This window comes from Sciurus vulgaris, assembly GCF_902686455.1.
Source record: "Sciurus vulgaris genome assembly, chromosome: 5".
NCBI classification, from domain to species: Eukaryota; Metazoa; Chordata; class Mammalia; order Rodentia; family Sciuridae; genus Sciurus; species Sciurus vulgaris.
This window is the reverse complement of record NC_136465.1, coordinates 92,778,839-92,798,348: the sequence shown is the minus strand read 5'-3', so window position 1 is coordinate 92,798,348 and position 19,510 is coordinate 92,778,839. Positions and strand designations below refer to the sequence as shown.

The 19,510-nt window shown below is 35.4% G+C and overlaps 1 protein-coding gene across 1 annotated transcript in view; it reads right to left on the bottom strand.

The window, feature by feature from the left end:
- IRAG2 (inositol 1,4,5-triphosphate receptor associated 2) overlaps nucleotides 1–19,510 on the bottom strand; it is a 130,790-nt gene that overhangs the window by 104,744 nt on the left and 6,536 nt on the right. The window contains 2 exon segments of the mRNA XM_079139884.1: nucleotides 16,979–17,089; nucleotides 18,543–19,144. Coding sequence (XP_078996010.1) covers nucleotides 16,979–17,089; nucleotides 18,543–19,116 — 685 coding nt within the window. The 5' untranslated portion in view covers nucleotides 19,117–19,144.

Below are 19,510 nucleotides of genomic sequence, written 5' to 3'. Positions count from 1 at the left end.
AAGGTGAAAGGATGGGGAAAAACATACCATGCACATGGACTCAGCAAAAAAGCTGGAGTATCCATCCTCATTTCCGATAATGTGGACTTCAAGCCAAAGTTAGTCAGAAGGGATAAAGAAGGTCATTTCATACTGCTTAAGGGAAGCATAAATCAGCAAGATATAACAATCATAAACATCTATGCCCCAAACAGTGGCTCATCTATGTATGTCAAACAAATCCTTCTCAATTTCAGAAACCAAATAGACCACAACACAATAATACTAGGTGATTTTAACACGCCGCTCTCACCACTGGACAGATCTTCCAGACAAAAATTGAGCAAAGAAACCATAGATCTCAACAACACAATCAATAATTTAGACTTAACGGACATTTATAGAATATTCCATCCAACCAAGAGTGAATACACTTTCTTCTCAGCAGCACATGGATCCTTCTCTAAAATAGACCATATATTATGCCACAAAGCTAATGTTAGCAAATACAAGAAGATAGAGACACTAGCATGTATTCTATCAGATCATAATGGATTCAAGTTAGAAATAAATGAAAGAGTAAAACACAGAAACTATTCCAACATCTGGAGATTAAACAATATGCTATTATATGATGAATGGATAACAGAAGATATTAGGAAGGAAATTAAAAAATTCTTAGAGGTAAATGAGAACAAAGAAACATCATATCAAAACCTCTGGGACACTATGAAAGCAGTACTTAGAGGGAAATTTATTTCATGGAGCGCATTTAATAAAAGAAGTAAAACTCAACAAATAAACAACCTAACACTACAGCTCAAAGCCTTAGAAAAAGAAGAACAGAACAGCACCAAAAGTAGTAGAAGACAGGAAATTGTTAAACTCAGAGCTGAAATCAATGAAATTGAAACAAAAGAAACAATACAAAAAATTGACAAAATAAATAGTTGGTTCTTCGAAAAAATAAACAAAATTGATAAACCTTTAGCCACACTAACAAAGAGAAGACGAGAGAAAACCCAAATCACTAAAATTCGGAATGAACAAGGAAATATCACTACAGACAGGATGGAAATACAAAACATAATTAGAAGCTATTTTGAAAATCTATACTCCAACAAAATAGAAAATTTCGAAGACATCAACAGGTTTCTAGAGACATATGAATTGCCTAAACTGAATGAGGAGGACATAAACAATTTAAATAGACCAATTTCAAGTACTGAAATAGAAGAAGTCATCAAAAGCCTACCAACAAAGAAAAGTCCGGGACCAGATGGGTTCTCAGCCGAGTTCTACAAAACCTTTAAGGAAGAGCTCATTCCAATACTTCTCAAAGTATTCCATAAAATAGAAGAGGAGGGAACCCTCCCAAACTCATTCTATGAAGCCAATATCACACTGATACCTAAACCAGACAGAGACTCATCAAGGAAAGAAAATTTCAGACCAATATCCTTAATGAACATCGACGCAAAAATTCTCAACAAAATTTTAGCAAATCGCATACAAAAACATATTAAAAAGATAGTGCACCATGATCAAGTGGGTTTCATCCCAGGGATGCAAGGTTGGTTCAACATCAGGAAATCAATAAATGTAATTCACCATATTAATAGACTTAAAGTCAAGAATCACATGATTATTTCAATAGATGCAGAAAAAGCATTTGATAAAATACAGCACCCCTTCATGCTCAAAACACTAGAAAAAATAGGGATAGTGGGAACATTCCTTAATATTGTAAAGGCCATTTATGCTAAGCCCATGGCTAATATCATTCTAAATGGTGAAAAACTGAAAGCATTCCCCCTAAAAACTGGAACAAGGCAGGGATGCCCTCTTTCACCACTTCTATTCAACATCGTTCTTGAGACTCTGGCCAGAGCAATTAGACAAACCAAAGAAATTAAAGGGATACGAATTGGAAAAGAAGAACTCAAACTATCCCTGTTCGCTGATGACATGATTATATATTTAGAGGAACCTGGAAATTCCACCAGAAAACTCTTAGAACTCATAAGTGATTTCAGTAAAGTAGCAGGTTACAAGATCAATGCCCATAAATCCAACGCATTTTTATACATAAGTGATGAATCTTCAGAAAGAGAAATTAGGAAAACTACCCCATTCACAATAGCCTCGAAAAAAATAAAATACTTGGGAATCAATCTCACAAAAGAGGTGAAAGACCTCTACAATGAGAACTATACAACACTAAAGAAAGAAATTAAAGAACACCTTAGAAGATGGAAAGATCTTCCATGTTCTTGGATAGGAAGAATTAATATTGTCAAAATGGCCATACTACCTAAAGTGCTATACAAATTCAATGCAATTCCAATTAAAATCCCAATGACGTACCTTACAGAAATAGAGCAGGCAATCATGAAATTCATCTGGAAGAATAAGAAACCCAGAATAGCTAAAGCAATCCTTAGCAGGAAGAGTGAAACAGGGGGTATTGCAATACCAGATCTTCAACTCTACTACAAAGCAATAGTAACAAAAACGGCATGGTATTGGTACCAAAATAGAAAGGTAGATCAATGGTACAGAATAGAGGACACGGACACAAACCCAAATAAATACAATTTTCTCATACTAGACAAAGGGGCCAAAAATATGCAATGGAGAAAAGATAGCCTCTTCAACAAATGGTGCTGGGAGAATTGGAAATCCATATGCAACAGAATGAAACTAAACCCATATCTCTCACCATGCACGAAACTAAACTCAAAATGGATTAAGGACCTCGGAATCAGACCAGAGACCCTGCAGATTATAGAAGAAAAAGTAGGTCCAAATCTTCAACTTGTTGGTCTAGGACCAGACTTCCTTAACAGGACTCCCATAGCACAAGAAATAAAAGCTAGAATCAACCACTGGGATAGATTCAAACTAAAAAGCTTTCTCTCAGCAAAGGAAACTATCAGCAATGCGAAGAAAGAGCCTACAGAGTGGGAGAATATCTTTGCCAATCATACTTCAGATAGAGCGCTAATTTCTAGAACCTATAAAGAACTCAAAAAACTCTACTCCAAGAATTCAAACAGTCCAGTCAACAAATGGGCTAAGGAAATGAATAGACACTTCACAGAAGAAGATCTACAAGCAATCAACAAACATATGGAAAAATGTTCAACATCTCTAGTAATAAGAGAAATGCAAATCAAAACCTCCCTAAGGTTCCATCTCACCCCAATTAGAATGGCGATTATCAAGAATACGAGCAACAACAGGTGTTGGCGAGGATGTGGGGAGAAAGGTACACTCATACACTGCTGGTGGGGCTGCAAATTAGTGCAGCCACTATGGAAAGCAGTGTGGAGATTCCTTAGAAAACTTGGAATGGAACCACCATTTGACCCAGCTATCCCACTCCTTGGCCTATACCCAAAGGACTTAAAATCTGCATACTACAGAAATACAGCCACATCAATGTTCATAGCTGCTCAATTCACAATAGCCAGACTGTGGAACCAACCTAGATGCCCTTCAATTGATGAGTGGATAAAGAAACTGTGGTATATATATACTATGGAATATTACTCAGCCATAAAGAATGATAAAATTATGACATTTGCAGGCAAATGGATGAAATTGGAGAATATCATGCTAAGTGAGATAAGCCAATCTCAAAAAGCCAAAGGACGAATGATATCGCTAATAAGTGGAGGTTGACACATAATGGGGGGGAGGGAAGGGTTAGAGTTAGGGTTAGGGAGGGGGGCAAGTATGGAGGAAGGAACTACTGTATAGAGGGTAAAGAGGGGTGGGAGGGGTGGGGGGAAGGGAAAAAAATAACAGAATGAATCAAACAACATTGCTCTATGTAAATTTATGATTACACAAATGGTATGCCTTTACGCCATGTACAAACAGAGAAACAACATGTATCCCATTTGTTTACAATAAAAAAAATAAAAAATAAAAAAAATAAAAAAAAAAAAAGACATGTGAAGATCACACATTAAGATTAAGTTGATTTCATTCCAGGGATGCAAGGATGATTCAGTATATTCAAATTTTGTGATTAACAATTAAATCACTACATAAATGGAATCAGTGACAGAAATCACACAATCACCTCAATAGATGTAGAAAAAAAAAACTTTTAAAACATTCAACACCCCTTCATAATTTTAAAAACCCTGAAGAAACTAAGGGCAGAAGGAATTCACCTCAACATCATAAAGGTTACCTTATAGACTAACCTAAAGCCATCATCATATTGAATGAGGAAAACTGAATGAATTTCCTCTAAAATGAGGAACCAGTATGCCCATTCTCACCACTCCTATTCACTAACTTGAAATTTTAGAGCAATTCTGCAAGAAAAGAAAATAAAGGGGACACAAATAGAAAAGGAAGAAGTCAAATTTCATGGTTTTCAAATGATACAATTCTATAATTAGAAGATGATTAAGGATATACCAAAACACTTCTACGTCTGAAAAACAAATTCAGCAAAGTTGGATATACAATCAACATTAAAAAAAAAAAAAACAGTAAGTTTTCTATACACCAATACTAAACCCACCAAAAAAGAAATTAGAAAAACAATTCTATTCTTCCATTGGTAATAGCATTTTTAAAAATACCTAGGAATAAATCTAACCAAGGAAGTAAGGACCTCTCCAAGAAAAATTACAGAATGCTTAAAAAAATTAAATTACACTATAAAATGCAAAGATCTCCCCTGTTCATGGTTAGGTAGAATTGATATTGTTAAAATAGCCATATTACCAATAGCAATCTGTACATTCAATGCAATCCCCATCAAATTACCAATGGCATTCTTCACAGAACTAGAAAAAAAATTCCTGAAATTCATGTGGAAGAAAAACTCAGAATAGCTGAAGCAATCCTGAGTAAAAAGAGGAATGTGGGAGGCATCACAATACCCAATTTCAAATTATACTACCAAGTCATAATAACAAAAACATTGTGGTACTGGCATAAAAACAGACACATACACCAATATAATAGAAGATACAGACACAGACCCACACAGCTACAGTCATCTAGTCCTTGACAGAAGTGCCAAAAACATACATTGGAGAAAAAGCAGCCTCTTTAACAAATGATGCTGTAAAAACTACATATCCAAGTATATTAGTTCACTTTTTGTTACTGTGACCAAAATATCTGACAAGAGCAACTTAAAAGAAGAAAAGTTTACTTTGGGCTTAGTTTCAGGGGTTCGGTCCATAGTCGGACATCTCCAATGCTCTGGGCCTAAGATAAAGCAGAACATCGTGGCAGAAGGGTGTGGCAGAGAAAAGATGCTCAAGTCACAGTGATTAGGAAGCATGCCAAGAGTTACCATCCAATTCAGTAGCTTTACAAATTATTTTTATCCATCAAGTGAGTTAATCTACTGATTAGGTTACAACTCTAATAATCTAGTCATTTTACCTCTGAACATTTCTGCATTAACACATGAGTTTTGGGGTGACATCTCATATCTAAACATAACACCATATTAGAAAAATGAAAGTAGATGCCTATCTCTCATCTTATACAAAAGTAAAGTCAAAATGGATTAAAGACCTAGGTATAATACCTGAGACTTTGCAACTGCTAGAAGAAAACATACAGGAAACACTCCAACAAATAAGCACAGGAAACAACATCCTGAATAAGACTCTGAAAGCTTGGAAATCAAGAATCAATAAATGGGATGGCAACCATTTAAAAACTTTTGCATAGCAATTAGCACTATGAAGACAGAGCCTACAGAATGGAATAAAATTTTTGCCACCTACTCTTCCAATGGAGGATTTATATCCAGAATATAGAAAGGACATTAAACAACTCAAAACCAAAAAACACAAACTATTCAATAAATGGGTAAATGAACTAAAGGACACTTTAAGAGAAGTACATATGGTCAAAAATTACATTTAAAAAAATGTTCAATGTTCAATGTCTTTAGCTATTAGGGAATGCAAATCAAAACTTCAATGAGATTCCAACTAATTCCAGTCTGAATGGCAATTAAGAAGACAAATAATTAGAAATGTTGGCAGGGATGTGGGCAAAAGGAACTTGTACACTGTTGGTAGGAATGTAAATTAGTACAACAACTATGGAGATCAGTACGGAGGTTCCTCGAAAAACTAAAAATAGACCTATCAGAGGACACAGCTAGAACACTCCTCAGTATTTATCCAAAAGAATTAAAAAATCAGCATACTTTAGAGATACAAGCATACCCATCCCATGTTTAACCAAACAATTCACAATTTCCAAGTAATGGAATCAGCCTAGGTGTCCATCAGCAGATGGCTTGGTAAAGAAAATGTGGTAAGTATACACAAAGGAGGTTTTTCTTTTGCTTTTTGTGTGTGTGTGTGTGTGTGTGTGTGTGTGTGTGTGTGTGTGTGTATGCAGTCTTGGGGATTGAACCGAGGGTCTCACAATGCTCTACCACTGAGCTATATCCCAACCCCTATAACAAATTTTTGTTCAGTCAAAAATAACAAAGAAATTATTTCATTTGCAGAAAAATGAATGAATCCAGAGTGTTTCATGTTAAAGAAAATAATCCAGACTCAGAAAAGTATCAATGTTTTTGCTCCATGTGTGGAAGCTGCTTGGGGACAGGGGAAGGGATAAACAAGAAAGGATGTCATGAAAGCAGAAAGAAGTCATTCGGGTATAAAAATGGGATTGTGGGTGCTGGAGAAACAGAGGGTTAAGAGAAGTTTGTGAGTAAAACTGATCAAATTAGGTTATGTGCATGTGTGAGTATATCCCAATGAAACCTGTTACTTTGTACACAAAAAAAGCAAAACAAAATAAAAACCCAGTACCAATCAATTCCTTTTAATATATGTATATGTATGTTTCCATGAACAAAATAGGGTGAAAGGTGTCTCTTCAGGGGAAGGAAGTAAAAGGAGATATTGGGGGCAGAAATCATTAAATTTCCATTATGTATTTTTATTTATGGGTAGAATATTCATGTAGTGTTTCTCTATTTAAACACAATAAAAAATAATATTTTCTGAAGAAACACTTACATGATTATAAAAAAGTTCAATGAGACTCAAGAGAATACAGATAATCAGATGAAATTAGGAAAATGCCATTAAGATATGAATGAGAAATTCAAAGTGACAGAAATTTGGAAAAGAACCAAAGAGAAATTTTGGAAACAAAAGCTTAGAAAATGAACTAAAAAGGTACAGTTGAAAATTCCAGCAACAAACTAGATCAAGTGGAAGAAAGAATATCTGAACTTGAATACAGGTCTTTTGAAATATTCCATTTAGACAAAAGAAGAAAATATTAAGATCTTTGCAGCATCATTAAATGAATAAACATCTGTATTTTCAGATTACATGAAGGTGAGGAGAAAAAAGTTAAGAGCATAGAAAACCTAGTCAATAGAATAATAGCAGAAAACTTTCCTAATCATAGGGAAGACATGGACATCCAAGAAACCCCAAATAGACATGACCAGAAAAGATCTTCCCTACATAGTATATTATAGTCAAACTGTCAAAAGTGTAAGACAGAAAGAACTTTAATATCTATAGGAGTGTCAAGGAACACTTAAAGATGTCCCCATCAGACTAACAGAATATTTCTCAAACAGAAACTCTGTAAGCCAAAATAAAATGGAATGACTGATTTAGTACTGAAAGAAAATAACAGCTGACCATGACTACTAACCTATGCAAAGCAATGCTTTAGAAATGAAATACGAGAAAAGATAGCCTTTTCAACAAATGGTGCTGGGAAAACTGGAAATCCATATGCAACAGAATGAAACTAAACCCCTATCTCTCATCCTGCATAAAAATCAACTCACAATGGATCAAGGACCTTGAAATCAGACCAGAGAGCTGCATCTTACAGAAGAAAAAGTAGGTCCAAATCTTCAACTTGTTGGCTTAGGATCAGACTTTCTTAACAGGACTCCCATAGTACAAGAAATAAAAGCAAGAATCAATAACTGGGATAGATTCAAACTAAATAGCTTTCTCTCAGCAAAGGAAACTATCAGCATTGCAAAGAGAGAGCCTACAGAGTGGGAGAATATCTTTACCATTCATACTTCTGATAGAGTGCTAATTTCCAGAATATATAAAGAACTCAAAAAACTCTACACCAAGAATACAAATAACCCAATCAACAAATGGGCTAAGGATGTGAACAGACACTTCACAGAAGATCTACAAGCAATCAACAAACATATGGAAAAATGTTCACCATCTTTAGTAATAAGAGAAATGCAAATCAAAACTACCCTAAGATTCCATCTCACCCCAATTAGAATGGCAATTATCAAGAATACAAGCAACAATAGGTGTTAGAGAGGATGTGGGGAAAAGGGTACACTCATACATTGCTGGTGGGGCTGCAAATTAGTGCAGCCACTCTGGAAAGCAGTGTGGAGATTCCTTAGAAAACTTGGAATGGACCTACCATTTGACCCAGCTATCCCACTCCTCGGCCTATACCCAAAGGACTTAAAATCAGCATACAACAGAGATACAGCCACATCAATGTTCATAGCTGCTCAATTCACAATAGCCAGACTGTGGAACCAACCTAGATGTCCTTCAACTGATGAATGGATAAAGAAACTGTGGTATATATATACAATGGAATATTACTCAGCTATAAAGAATAATAAAATTATGGCATTTGCAGGCAAATGGATGAAATTGGAGAATATCATGTTAAGTGAGATAAGCCAATCTCAAAAATCCAAAAGACGAATGATCTCACTGATAAACGGATGATGGGGGGTGGGAGGGGGGCAAGAATGGAGGAAGGAGGGACTGTATAGAGGGAAGAGGTGGGAGGGGTGGGGGGAAGGGAAAAAATAATGGAATGAATCAAACATCATTACTCTATGAAAATGTATGAATATGCAAATGGTATGCTGTTATTCCATGTACAAACAGAAACAACATGTATCCCATCTGTTTACAATAAAAATAAATTAAAAAACAAAAACAAAAAAAAAAAAAAAAAACTAGTAGAGGGGCTAGGGAGATAGCTCAGTTGGTAGAGTGCCTGCCTTACATGCACAAGGCCCTGGGTTCAATCCCCAGCACCACAAAAAAAACCCCAGACAAAAAAAAAACTAGTAGAGAAATTAGAGGACTGATTCTGGATGACCAAATTCCAATCATAAAAGTAATAACAGAAAGATGAGGAAGAGATATCAAGGGAACAACCCCCAAAATTTCCCCAGGATTCCCAGGGATAAAGTGCTCCCCAAATACAACCCAACGGATAAGAGCAGACTCACAATCTTGAAATGTCATCATCCTGGCCAAAAGAGCCCCTGTACTCTTCCAGGAGGAAAAAAATGGTCTATACAAAGTGGATCAGGATTTATAAAGACTTTGGGCTTCTTAACAACAATGCTGGAATCTAAGAGACAATGAAGAGATGACCTCAAGTTTTAGAGGAAAGTTATTTTCAGCTGAGGCTTTTAGCCAAATTACTAAGAAAGGATAAGGGTAAAAGAATGACATTTTCCTACATTCATGACCTCAAAACATTTGCATTCTCTTGCCCAGTTCCTCAGAAGGCTCCTAGAAGTTTGTTCAACCAATAAAGAAAGAGATGTGGGACTGAAACAGAACCAAAGGAGAGAATCCCCAGGATGATGGTGGGAAGATCTTTCAGATGGCATCATGCACCAGGCACGAGGACAGCTGGTCCACAGCTGGCAGAGGGCCAGAGAGAGCTCTTTCACCAGCATGAAACTGATGGAAGTCTCATAGACTCAAACACCTTAATAGGGGAATTAGAAAATTGGTGGCGGACCTGAGGTTGAATTAAGGACATAGAAAGCCAAGCAATAAAAAGACAATTATTAACTCTGTGGGAAATAAAATGTACAAAGTAAAAAAAAAAAAAAAAAAAAAAAGAAATGAAATATGAAGACCCGCCAAGACAAGCAGAAACTGAGAGAATCCATGACCACCAGACACACTTCATAAGACATGCTTAAGAGTCTTTAAATATAACTACTGTCATATCATGTGAAAATACAAATCCCACAACAAGAAGAGATGCATAATAGAAATATAATCAAACAGCATCAATTCTGTAAATATCAAAACAGAAACATGAATAAGAACAAATATTAAAAACTAGAAGAAAATCAAGACAACAGGAATAAGTCCTTCCCCAGCAATAAGAACCTTGAATGCAAATGGACTACACTTTCCAATTGGTAAATACAGACTGTCTGAATTAAAAAAAAAAAAAAAAAAAAAAGAAAGAAAAGAAAGACAACCCAACAATATGCTGTCAATAAGAAACCCATGTACAAGTAAAGACACATACAGACTGAAAGTGAAAGAAAATAATATTCTAAGCAAATGGAAATCTAAGGCAAGGAGAAATAGATATACAAATATCTGACAAAACAGACTAAGACAAAAACAGTAAGACAAAACAAAGAAGATCAGTATATAATGATCAGGGGATCAATTGAATAAGATGATACATTGGTTAGAAATCTGTATGCACCTAATATCGGTGCAACCAACTTTTAAAACACTATTAGACCTAAAAGGAGAAAGCGGCTTCAATACAATAGTAGTGGGGAGTTCAACATCCCACTTTTATAAATTGACAGGCAATCCAGACAAAAGATCAACAGAGAGAGAGTTAAACCATGCTACAGACTAAATTTATGTCACAGAATTTACGAACATTTTTATCCAAAGGCTGCAGAATATATGTTCTTTTCATATGCACATGGAAATTCTCTAGAATATGCATAAATGAGGCCCAAAAAGTCTTAAAATATCCAAAAACATTGCAATAATATGCTATTTTTTTTAACCACAACGGAATAAAACTGGAAGTCAACAACAAAAATTTAAGAAATTATACAAATGCATGGAGAGTGAACAACAGTTTTGAGAAAACAGTGGGTCATTGAGGAAGTCAGAAATTTATTTTTTTAATATTTTGATTTGGTCTAATTGGTTATACATGACAGTAGAATGCATTTTGACACACTGTACATAAATGGAGAACAACTTCTCATTCCTCTGTATATGGTGCAGAGTCACACAAGTAGTGTAATCATCCATGGATATAGGGTAATAGTGTCAGTCCAGAAATTTAAAACTGTATCAAGACTAATGAAGCACAATATCCCAAAACCTGGGCTGCAGCAAAGGGATATTAAAAAGTATCATGCAACAAGTGTCTAAATAAATAAATCAGATATATTTCAAGTAAACAGTATAGCAATACATCTCTAACACTTGGAAAAATCCATACCAACCAAACTCCAAGTTAGAATAAAAAGATTAGAGCAAATAAAGGAAATAGACACCACAACAATAATATAAAAGATCAACAAAACAAAATGTTGGTTCCCTGAAAGGATAAAATTAACAAACTTTTAGCTAGACTAACCAAGAAACAAAGAGACAGCCCAAATAAAGTTAGAGATAGTAAGGGACATTACAACCGATACCACAGAAATACTAAGGATCATTAGGGATCATTATGAAAAGCAATGTGGTTACAACTGAAAAGCTTAGAAGAAAACCAAGACTGAACCATGACAAAAGTAACCTGAATTGGGCAGTAATAAGATAGAATCAGCAATAAACATCTCCCAAAGAAAAATGGAAAACAAAAACAAAAACTCTACACCTGGATGTCTTCACTACTGAATTTCCCCAAACCTTTAAAGAAGAGCTAGCATCAATTTTTCTAATTATTCCATAGAATTGAAAGTAAGGGAACTCTTCCAAACTGATTCTATGTTTAGTATTATAAGAACAGCACATCAAAAAGTTCATATACCATAATCAAGTTGGTTTCACCCCAGGTATACAAAGAGAGTTCAACACAAATCAATAAGCAACAATATATCATGTCAACAGAATAAAAAAAAAAAAAAACAAAATCAACTCAACAGATGCAAAAAAACCATTTGATAAAATTCAACATCCCTTCAAACCCTAAAAAAGTTAGGTAGAAAAGGATCAGCCAACACCATACTGAAAGGTAAAAAACAAAGCATTTCCTTTAAGATTAGAACAGGATAAGGATGTCACTCTCACCACTCTTACTGAACATAGTACTAGAAGCTTTAAATAGAACAGTTAAGTAAGAGAAGTGAAATACATTCAAATAGGGGTGATTAAAATCACCCATAAAAAATCTAAAGATTTCAAAAGACTAAATTATTAAAACAAATTAAGTAGAAGTGTGCTAAATTAACATGCAAAAATCACTAGAATTTCTATGCACCCATAATGAATTTGCTAAGATAGGAATATGATAACAATCCTATTCACAACAGCTACAAAAATATCAGGGAGTACACTAAGGAAAGATCTCTGCAATGAAAATTACAAAAATACTGATGAAAAAAAAATTGAAGAAGACACTAAAGGATAGACTATGTTCATGGATTAGAAGAATATTTTTTCAGTGTCCATACTACCCAAAGGGATCTACACATTCAATAACATTCTTCACAGAACTAGGAAAGGCAAACCTAATATTCATATGGAAGTACCAAGATAATAACCACAGCAGTACTAGGCAAAACAAAAGTTAGAGGCATCACAATACCTGATTTCAAGAGATACAACAGAGCCAAGATCACCAAAACACCATGCTAGTGACATAAACACAGACACATAGATCAATGAAACTGAATAGAGATCCCAGAGAAACTGATTCTATACAAAGTCTTCCAAAACACTGTTGTGGTTTAGATGTGTGGTATCCCCTGTGCTCTCACAGGAACATTCAGAGTTTAAATGACGAGTTTATGAGAGTCATAATCTAAATCAGTTCATCCTAGTGTGAATGGACTGACTAGGTGGTAACCGAAGGCAAGTGGGGCATGGCTGGAGGAGGTGGGTCATTGGCAGCATGCCCTGGAAGGATTCCTCTTCCCTGTGGCCCCTTCCCTCTCTCTTCTTCCTGGCAATGTCCTGAGTAGCTTCCCTCCACCTTGCCCTTCCACCTTGATGTGCTGCCTCACCTCAGGCCCAGAACAATGGAGTCAGCCCAAAATGGCCTACATCTCTGAAACTGTGAGCCAAAATAAACTTTCCTTCTTCTAAGTTGCTCTTTTCAGGTCTTTTTGTCACAGTGACACAAAGTTGACTAACACAAACATATCCAGAAGAAAGTACAGCCTCTTCAAATGATGCTGGGAAAACCGGATATCCACATGCGGAAGTTTGGAACTGGACCCTTATCTCTCCTCTTACTAATATCAACTCAAAATGAATCAAAGACCTAATAAAAGTAACACCTGAAACTTGGAAACTACTAAAAGAAAACAGGGCAAATATTTCAAGACATTGATACATGCAATAATTTTCTGGATAGGATCCCAAAAGTGTAGGACACAAAAGCAAAAATTGACAAATGAGATTACTTCAAACTAGAAGTTTCCACACAGCAACCAATAACTTAATGAAGAGAACCTGTAAACTGGGTGAAAATACTTGACAACTATTCATCTGATACAGGGTTAATATTCAAAATATATAAGGAAACTCAAAAAACTTAAGTAATCCAACTTTTAAAAATGTGCAAATGGTCTGAATAGACACTTCTCAAAAGAAGAAATACATCTGGCCAAGAAATATATGAAAAAAATGCTCAATATGATTAGCTATAAGAGGATGCAAATCAAAGAGCAATTAGAGAAATGCAAATCAAAACCACACTAAGATTTCATCTCACTCCAATCAGAATGGTAACTATCAAGAATACAAGCAACAATAAATGTTGGCAAGGATGTGGGGGAAAAGGTTCACTCATACATTGCTGGTGGGAATGCAAAATGGTGCAACCACTATGGAAAGCAGTATGGAGATTGCTAAGAAAACTTGGAATGAAACCACCATTTGACCCAGTTATCCCACTCCTCAGTTTATACCCAAAGGACTTAAAATCAGCATACTACCATGACGCAGTCACATCAAGGTTTATAGCAGCTGAACTCACAATAGCTAAACTATGGAAACAACCTAGGTGCCCTTCAACAGATGAATGAATAAAGAAAATGTGGTTTACCTATTTAATGGAATATTACTCAGCTTTAAAGAAGAGTGAAATTATGGCATTTGTTGGTAAATGAAGAATCTCATGCTAAGCAAAATAAGCCAACTCAAAAACCTAAAGGCTGAATGTGGTAGATTGAGAAATAATAAACATAGAAACAATTGTAGAGAAAGAAAAATGTTTAGTAACCATCCTAATAATTGATTCAGGCAAGAATTATCAATGAGTGCTACAAAAAAGTTTGATCAGAAACAGAATATTTATGTAGACTGAATGTATCTTCCAATATAATACTTATTAACTACAAAGGACAAATAACTTTATGCAACAGAGAAACCAGGCAGACAACACAGTAACTAAGGAATCAAAGTTTAAAATCCTGACATTGTACTAAGAACACAACATCACTTCTAGAATGCCTGATAAATAACTTGACTCTAATTAAGAAAATATACCTATACCAGACATTCTACAAAGTTACTGGCTCATTCTCTTCATTTTAAGATCATAAAAGACAATCTAAGGAATTGTTACTGATTAAAGATTAAAGGACACTAAAGAGACAGGACAATAAATACAAGGTGTGATTCTTGATTTGACCCAGGACTATGACGTATTCTATTGAGACAACTGATGTTTGAATACAGAATTGTGAATTAGCTAATAGTATTATACCACTGCTAAATAAATATTCTGACTTTGATAACTGTGCTGTGGTCATCTTAGCAAATTCCCTTGTCTATAGAAAATACATGTTGATGTACTGGGATACTAAATATATGTCTGCAATTTGTTCTCAAGGGGTTGAGAAAATAGACATACACGAAAAATAAGACAAATGAAACCAAATGAAAATGATTGGTGAATCTGGATAGAGAGCATGTGCAAATTATTTGTACTTTTCTCGAGTTTAAAATCATATCAAAAATGAAAAGTTGTCCCCACTTCCACAAATGACACTATAGCCAACATGAGGTGATTTCTATTGTCCAATGATGGACATTAATAGGAAGATGAAAGGAAGAGGGATAGGAAAAGGAAAGACAGTGGAATTTTTTTGACACGACTTTTTCTATGTGCACATATGAATATATTATAATGAATCTCCAGAACATGCACAACCACAAGAGGAGATCCCAATTAGAATAAGATATGCTCCATGTTTGCATAAATATGTCAAAATATACTCTATGGTCATGTATATCTAAAAAGAGTTTTAAAATGAGCATCAGTAACAAAAATCACAATGTACTGAAAAAAACATCAAATATACTGAGATAATGAATTTTAAAAATACCCTCATGAGCAACCTTTAGAGGTCACTATTAGTATTATGAAAACTGGTAGGAAAAGGGACACAATCCAGTTTTTATCCTGCTTCTTTAGGACACAGATTAGGTAGGCTAAATAGTTGATGAAACAGGGCAGAGTTTCTCATTATAGATGTACTGCACCTGATAAAGTAGGACAGAATGATGGAACATCACCATTTGCAACACCTAATGAAAGAATTAAACTAGGTCTTCATCTTCAGTTGTTGCCTTAGGATAAATGCATGTAGCGCCATCTCTGTAGAATTCTTGCCTCCCAAAAATCAAAATGCAAAACACCAAACTTGTATCTGCTCAAACCTCTAACTATAAGGGATGGAAGGAATAAATTAAGTGTTCCTATGGATATACAGTCATCAAACTTCAGGTTGTAGGGAACTCTACTGAACAGAATAGTCATTTTGTTTAACAAATAACTTAAAAAGCAAAGAGAGAAAGAGCACCCATATAAGGCAGACAACCAGTTGCAATGAAGAGAGACTTTTCTTGGACATTGATTTGAACAATAAATCATTTTTGGGACTGAACTCAGGGACACTCAACCAATGAGTCGCATTCCCAGCCCTATTTGTATTTCATTTAGAGACAGGGTCCCACTGAGTTGCTTAGTGCTTTGTCATTGCTGAGGCTGGCTTTGAACTGGCAATCCTCCTGCCTCAGCCTCTGGAGCTGCTGGAATTACAGGCATGTGCCACTGCACCAGGCTGAACAATAAAACTTTTTTAAAAAAGATACATTTAACACAAATGAGAAGTTTTGAATAGTGACAAAATATTTGATAATAAAGTTATTTTAGTCATAATCATGACATTGTGGTTATGTTTAGAATCAGATATATTTTAGTTACTTCAATATTTGCAAATGAAATAATGTGACACCCAATATCTGCCTCAAAATACAGAATAGCAGAGATGAAAATGGGTGGGATTAAAATGAAACATAACTGGTAGACACATATAATAAACAATCTTCATACTATTCTCTCCACTCCTCTACATGTTTGAAGTTTTCCATAGTTTTTAAAAATTAATCTGAAGTCATATCAAAAGGAAATTGTGGAAAGATGTATAAAAAAATCATTAAATGGTTACTCAGGCAAAAGAATTTCTGACTAGTTTTCTCCTTTTTACTTATCAATACATTAAATGACAATGAGCATGAATATTTACATACTAAAGATCACTTGCAGAAGTTTTTAGAAGAACACATCTCAAAATCAAATGAAAATATAAAATTAAGTTTTGACCTAAAGTTGGATAGTGGTTTTGTATACCGAAGTACAGATTTCTTGTGAGGCAACTTTTATGACCTGTAAGAGTTCCAAGTAATGCTTAGAGTTGATAATTCAGCTGGTAAACTCAATAAAACCATCTTAGTCACTGTTAAAATAAGTAAGCTCAATAAAACCATCTAAGTCACTGTTAAAACAAACAAAAATAATTATAAAGATATAATCAATACCTGAACAGCCAATCATACACCCAAGCTAGGTGGCATCCACCATATATGTGGACATGGAGAGAGAGTCCCCCTCCCCTAGGAGAACCATTCCCCTTTCTCTTACAAAATAAAGTACAGGTAACATGAGGACTCCTGAACATTTAAGCAGATAGTTTTCAACTTACCTCTGCATTTTGTGTCACAGGCATGGAAGATTCCAGTGAGTAACTGTTCCTCCCAATCACTAGTGGTGCTATATGTTACATCTTGGCCGTCATCAGCTCCTAGTTTCCATCCTATCAGAAGAAAAAGTGCAAATACAGGTGCTTATCAGCCTACAAATTATTCACTTCTCATTTGGGGGATTTAATTTTAGCAAAAGAAACCTTATTTTAATAAACAGAAGCCCATAATACTGATTACTCAGCTGGAATGGACCCATCAAAAAAGTGGTCTTGAGGGCTGAGGATGCAACTCAGTCGTAGCACACCTGTCAGCATGCACAACTCCCCAAGTTCCAATCCCCAGCATCATAAAGTTGTCTTGAAAGATCTCTTCCTATTTTTCCCCTTTTCTTTACAAATTTATAAAAGGAGGAAACAAGATATATGGAGAAGGAAATAAAGTTTTGCTTTACTGCTAGAAGTATCTTATAAAAATGCAACTAGTAGGACAGATTCATGAAAAATAGAAGGAAAGCAGAAACTCTACAGATTCTGTGCTATTTTATATTTTGTTTTTCAGATCCTATTACACAAGGGACTCTTTAAACAGTCTCCATTGGCCTAAAAAAATTTACATCTTCCCTGGTCTACCTCCTTGGCTCCTGAAATAGAACCCATTTATTCTTACATGTTTCTTTTACTCTTATGCAAACAAATGTGAGGAGTTCTTTCAGCAAGACATCTGGAACTATATGAATTTTAACTTCCATATACCTGTATATTTATGACATTCTAATTTGGCATTCAAGTTGACTTCCAGGTCAGTAGAGAAATACCATATGATATAAATGTAAATACAATTCAGAATTTCTATCTGGATTTTATTTAATCAGAAGCATATAAAATAGATTTCAAATATCAGATTTTCTTTTAAGGTGAGGGTATATACAAACATAATTAGAAAAAGATGTGTCCTGAATGTTTGGGACCATTCACCTGGACAACCTGTTTTATGCCACCACTATGGTGTCTTCCCTCCAATGTGAGGTCTGCGTCACTTAGTTTACCTACGAGTATACTTCCCCACCAAGAGTCTGACATTCACGTCCTGTGCAGTGTCTAAGATATTTCAAACACATCACTTTGTTCTACAGATGAGTGATGTCATCTCCATTTTGAGATTCAGGAGTATGAGCCTCCTGGGGCTTATAAGGTGACTCCCTCTTGCTGCAATGTTGAGATGCATAGGAATTTTCAACTTCATTCCTTCATCCAAAAAATCTCTCATGTCATTACCTAACCAAAGTGCTTAAGTAAGTGCTGAGAGTTACCGTGTGGGGAGATACCGCAATCTCAAGGCAAGTTACACTAGGGCAAATCCTTCACTGCTGTTAATTAAGGGCTTGATGCAATTTTCCCTATTTGTATATATTTAGTAGGATAAAGAGGCCAAAAGCAAAAAAGAAAAGAAAAAGATGTGTCCATCTAAACTTTAATAATGTATTTTAGTTTTAAGTTCAGATATTTTAAAAGTAGATGTTCTTTGATTTACTAGAAGAACAAACATTAAAAAATGATTATTTACCATCATCATTCAGAGATAGTTTTCTCACCACTGAATCCTGAGTAAAAAACTTAGAGCTTTGAGTAGAGGTGGAATCAAAGCCAAGCGTTAAGGTACAAGAGTTATTTCCACTGCAATAGTTACTCAAATCCTTGCTAGAGAAGAATTCCCCTGGTCCAACCTGTGATAGCAAAGATGTATCACACTGGCTGTTCTGTGATCTCAGCCTAGCAATGTCTTCAGAACCAGTGAGACCAACAGTGTACGTGGCATTCTTGGGAGAGTGCAGGTCAGAGATGGATGGGGTTCTTGGAGATGCTGTTTCAGGAGAGGAAATGAAGGTGGCCACTTTCTCAGAACTTGAAAAATGAGAATCCTGCACAGGAATGTGAGTAGCAGTCATCTTCCTTAGCACCTCCTCAAAGTTTTTCTTGGCATTAGTCTGTGGACTATCAAAACAGCTAGACTGGTATTTGATAATTTGTCGCACTGGATTTGAAATTGCTTCTCCCTTTTGAATGGCTTTGATTTTTCTGCAAATGCTTTCCACCGGGTTATGCCGCTTCTCTGTTACTTTCTTTGCAGAAGTCATCATTGGCTCTCCACCAGTTGGACAGAAGTGCCTAAATCATAGGCAAAAGCAGACACATTTTTAAAAGTTAGTATCGTCTTAGTGATAATTTAGCAATAGGCTGTTTTTTCTCAAGTGGATTTGGGAGGAAATCATGACAAAATGTTCAACCGCTCTAAACAACTTCCCATTCATTTAACTTTGATACTTAATTGTCCAGAAAACAACAGATGATGTATGTGAAGTCCTTACCATGTGCAGGCATGGCACTAAGCTCTTTATACTTATCAACTTGTCCTTACAAGGTTGAGGTGAACATTATGACTATCTCCATTTTCATGCAAGAGGAGAATAAGGTACACGTTCAAAATCACCCGGATGAGTGTCACAGCCCACATTTGAACCCAGGACATGCAGT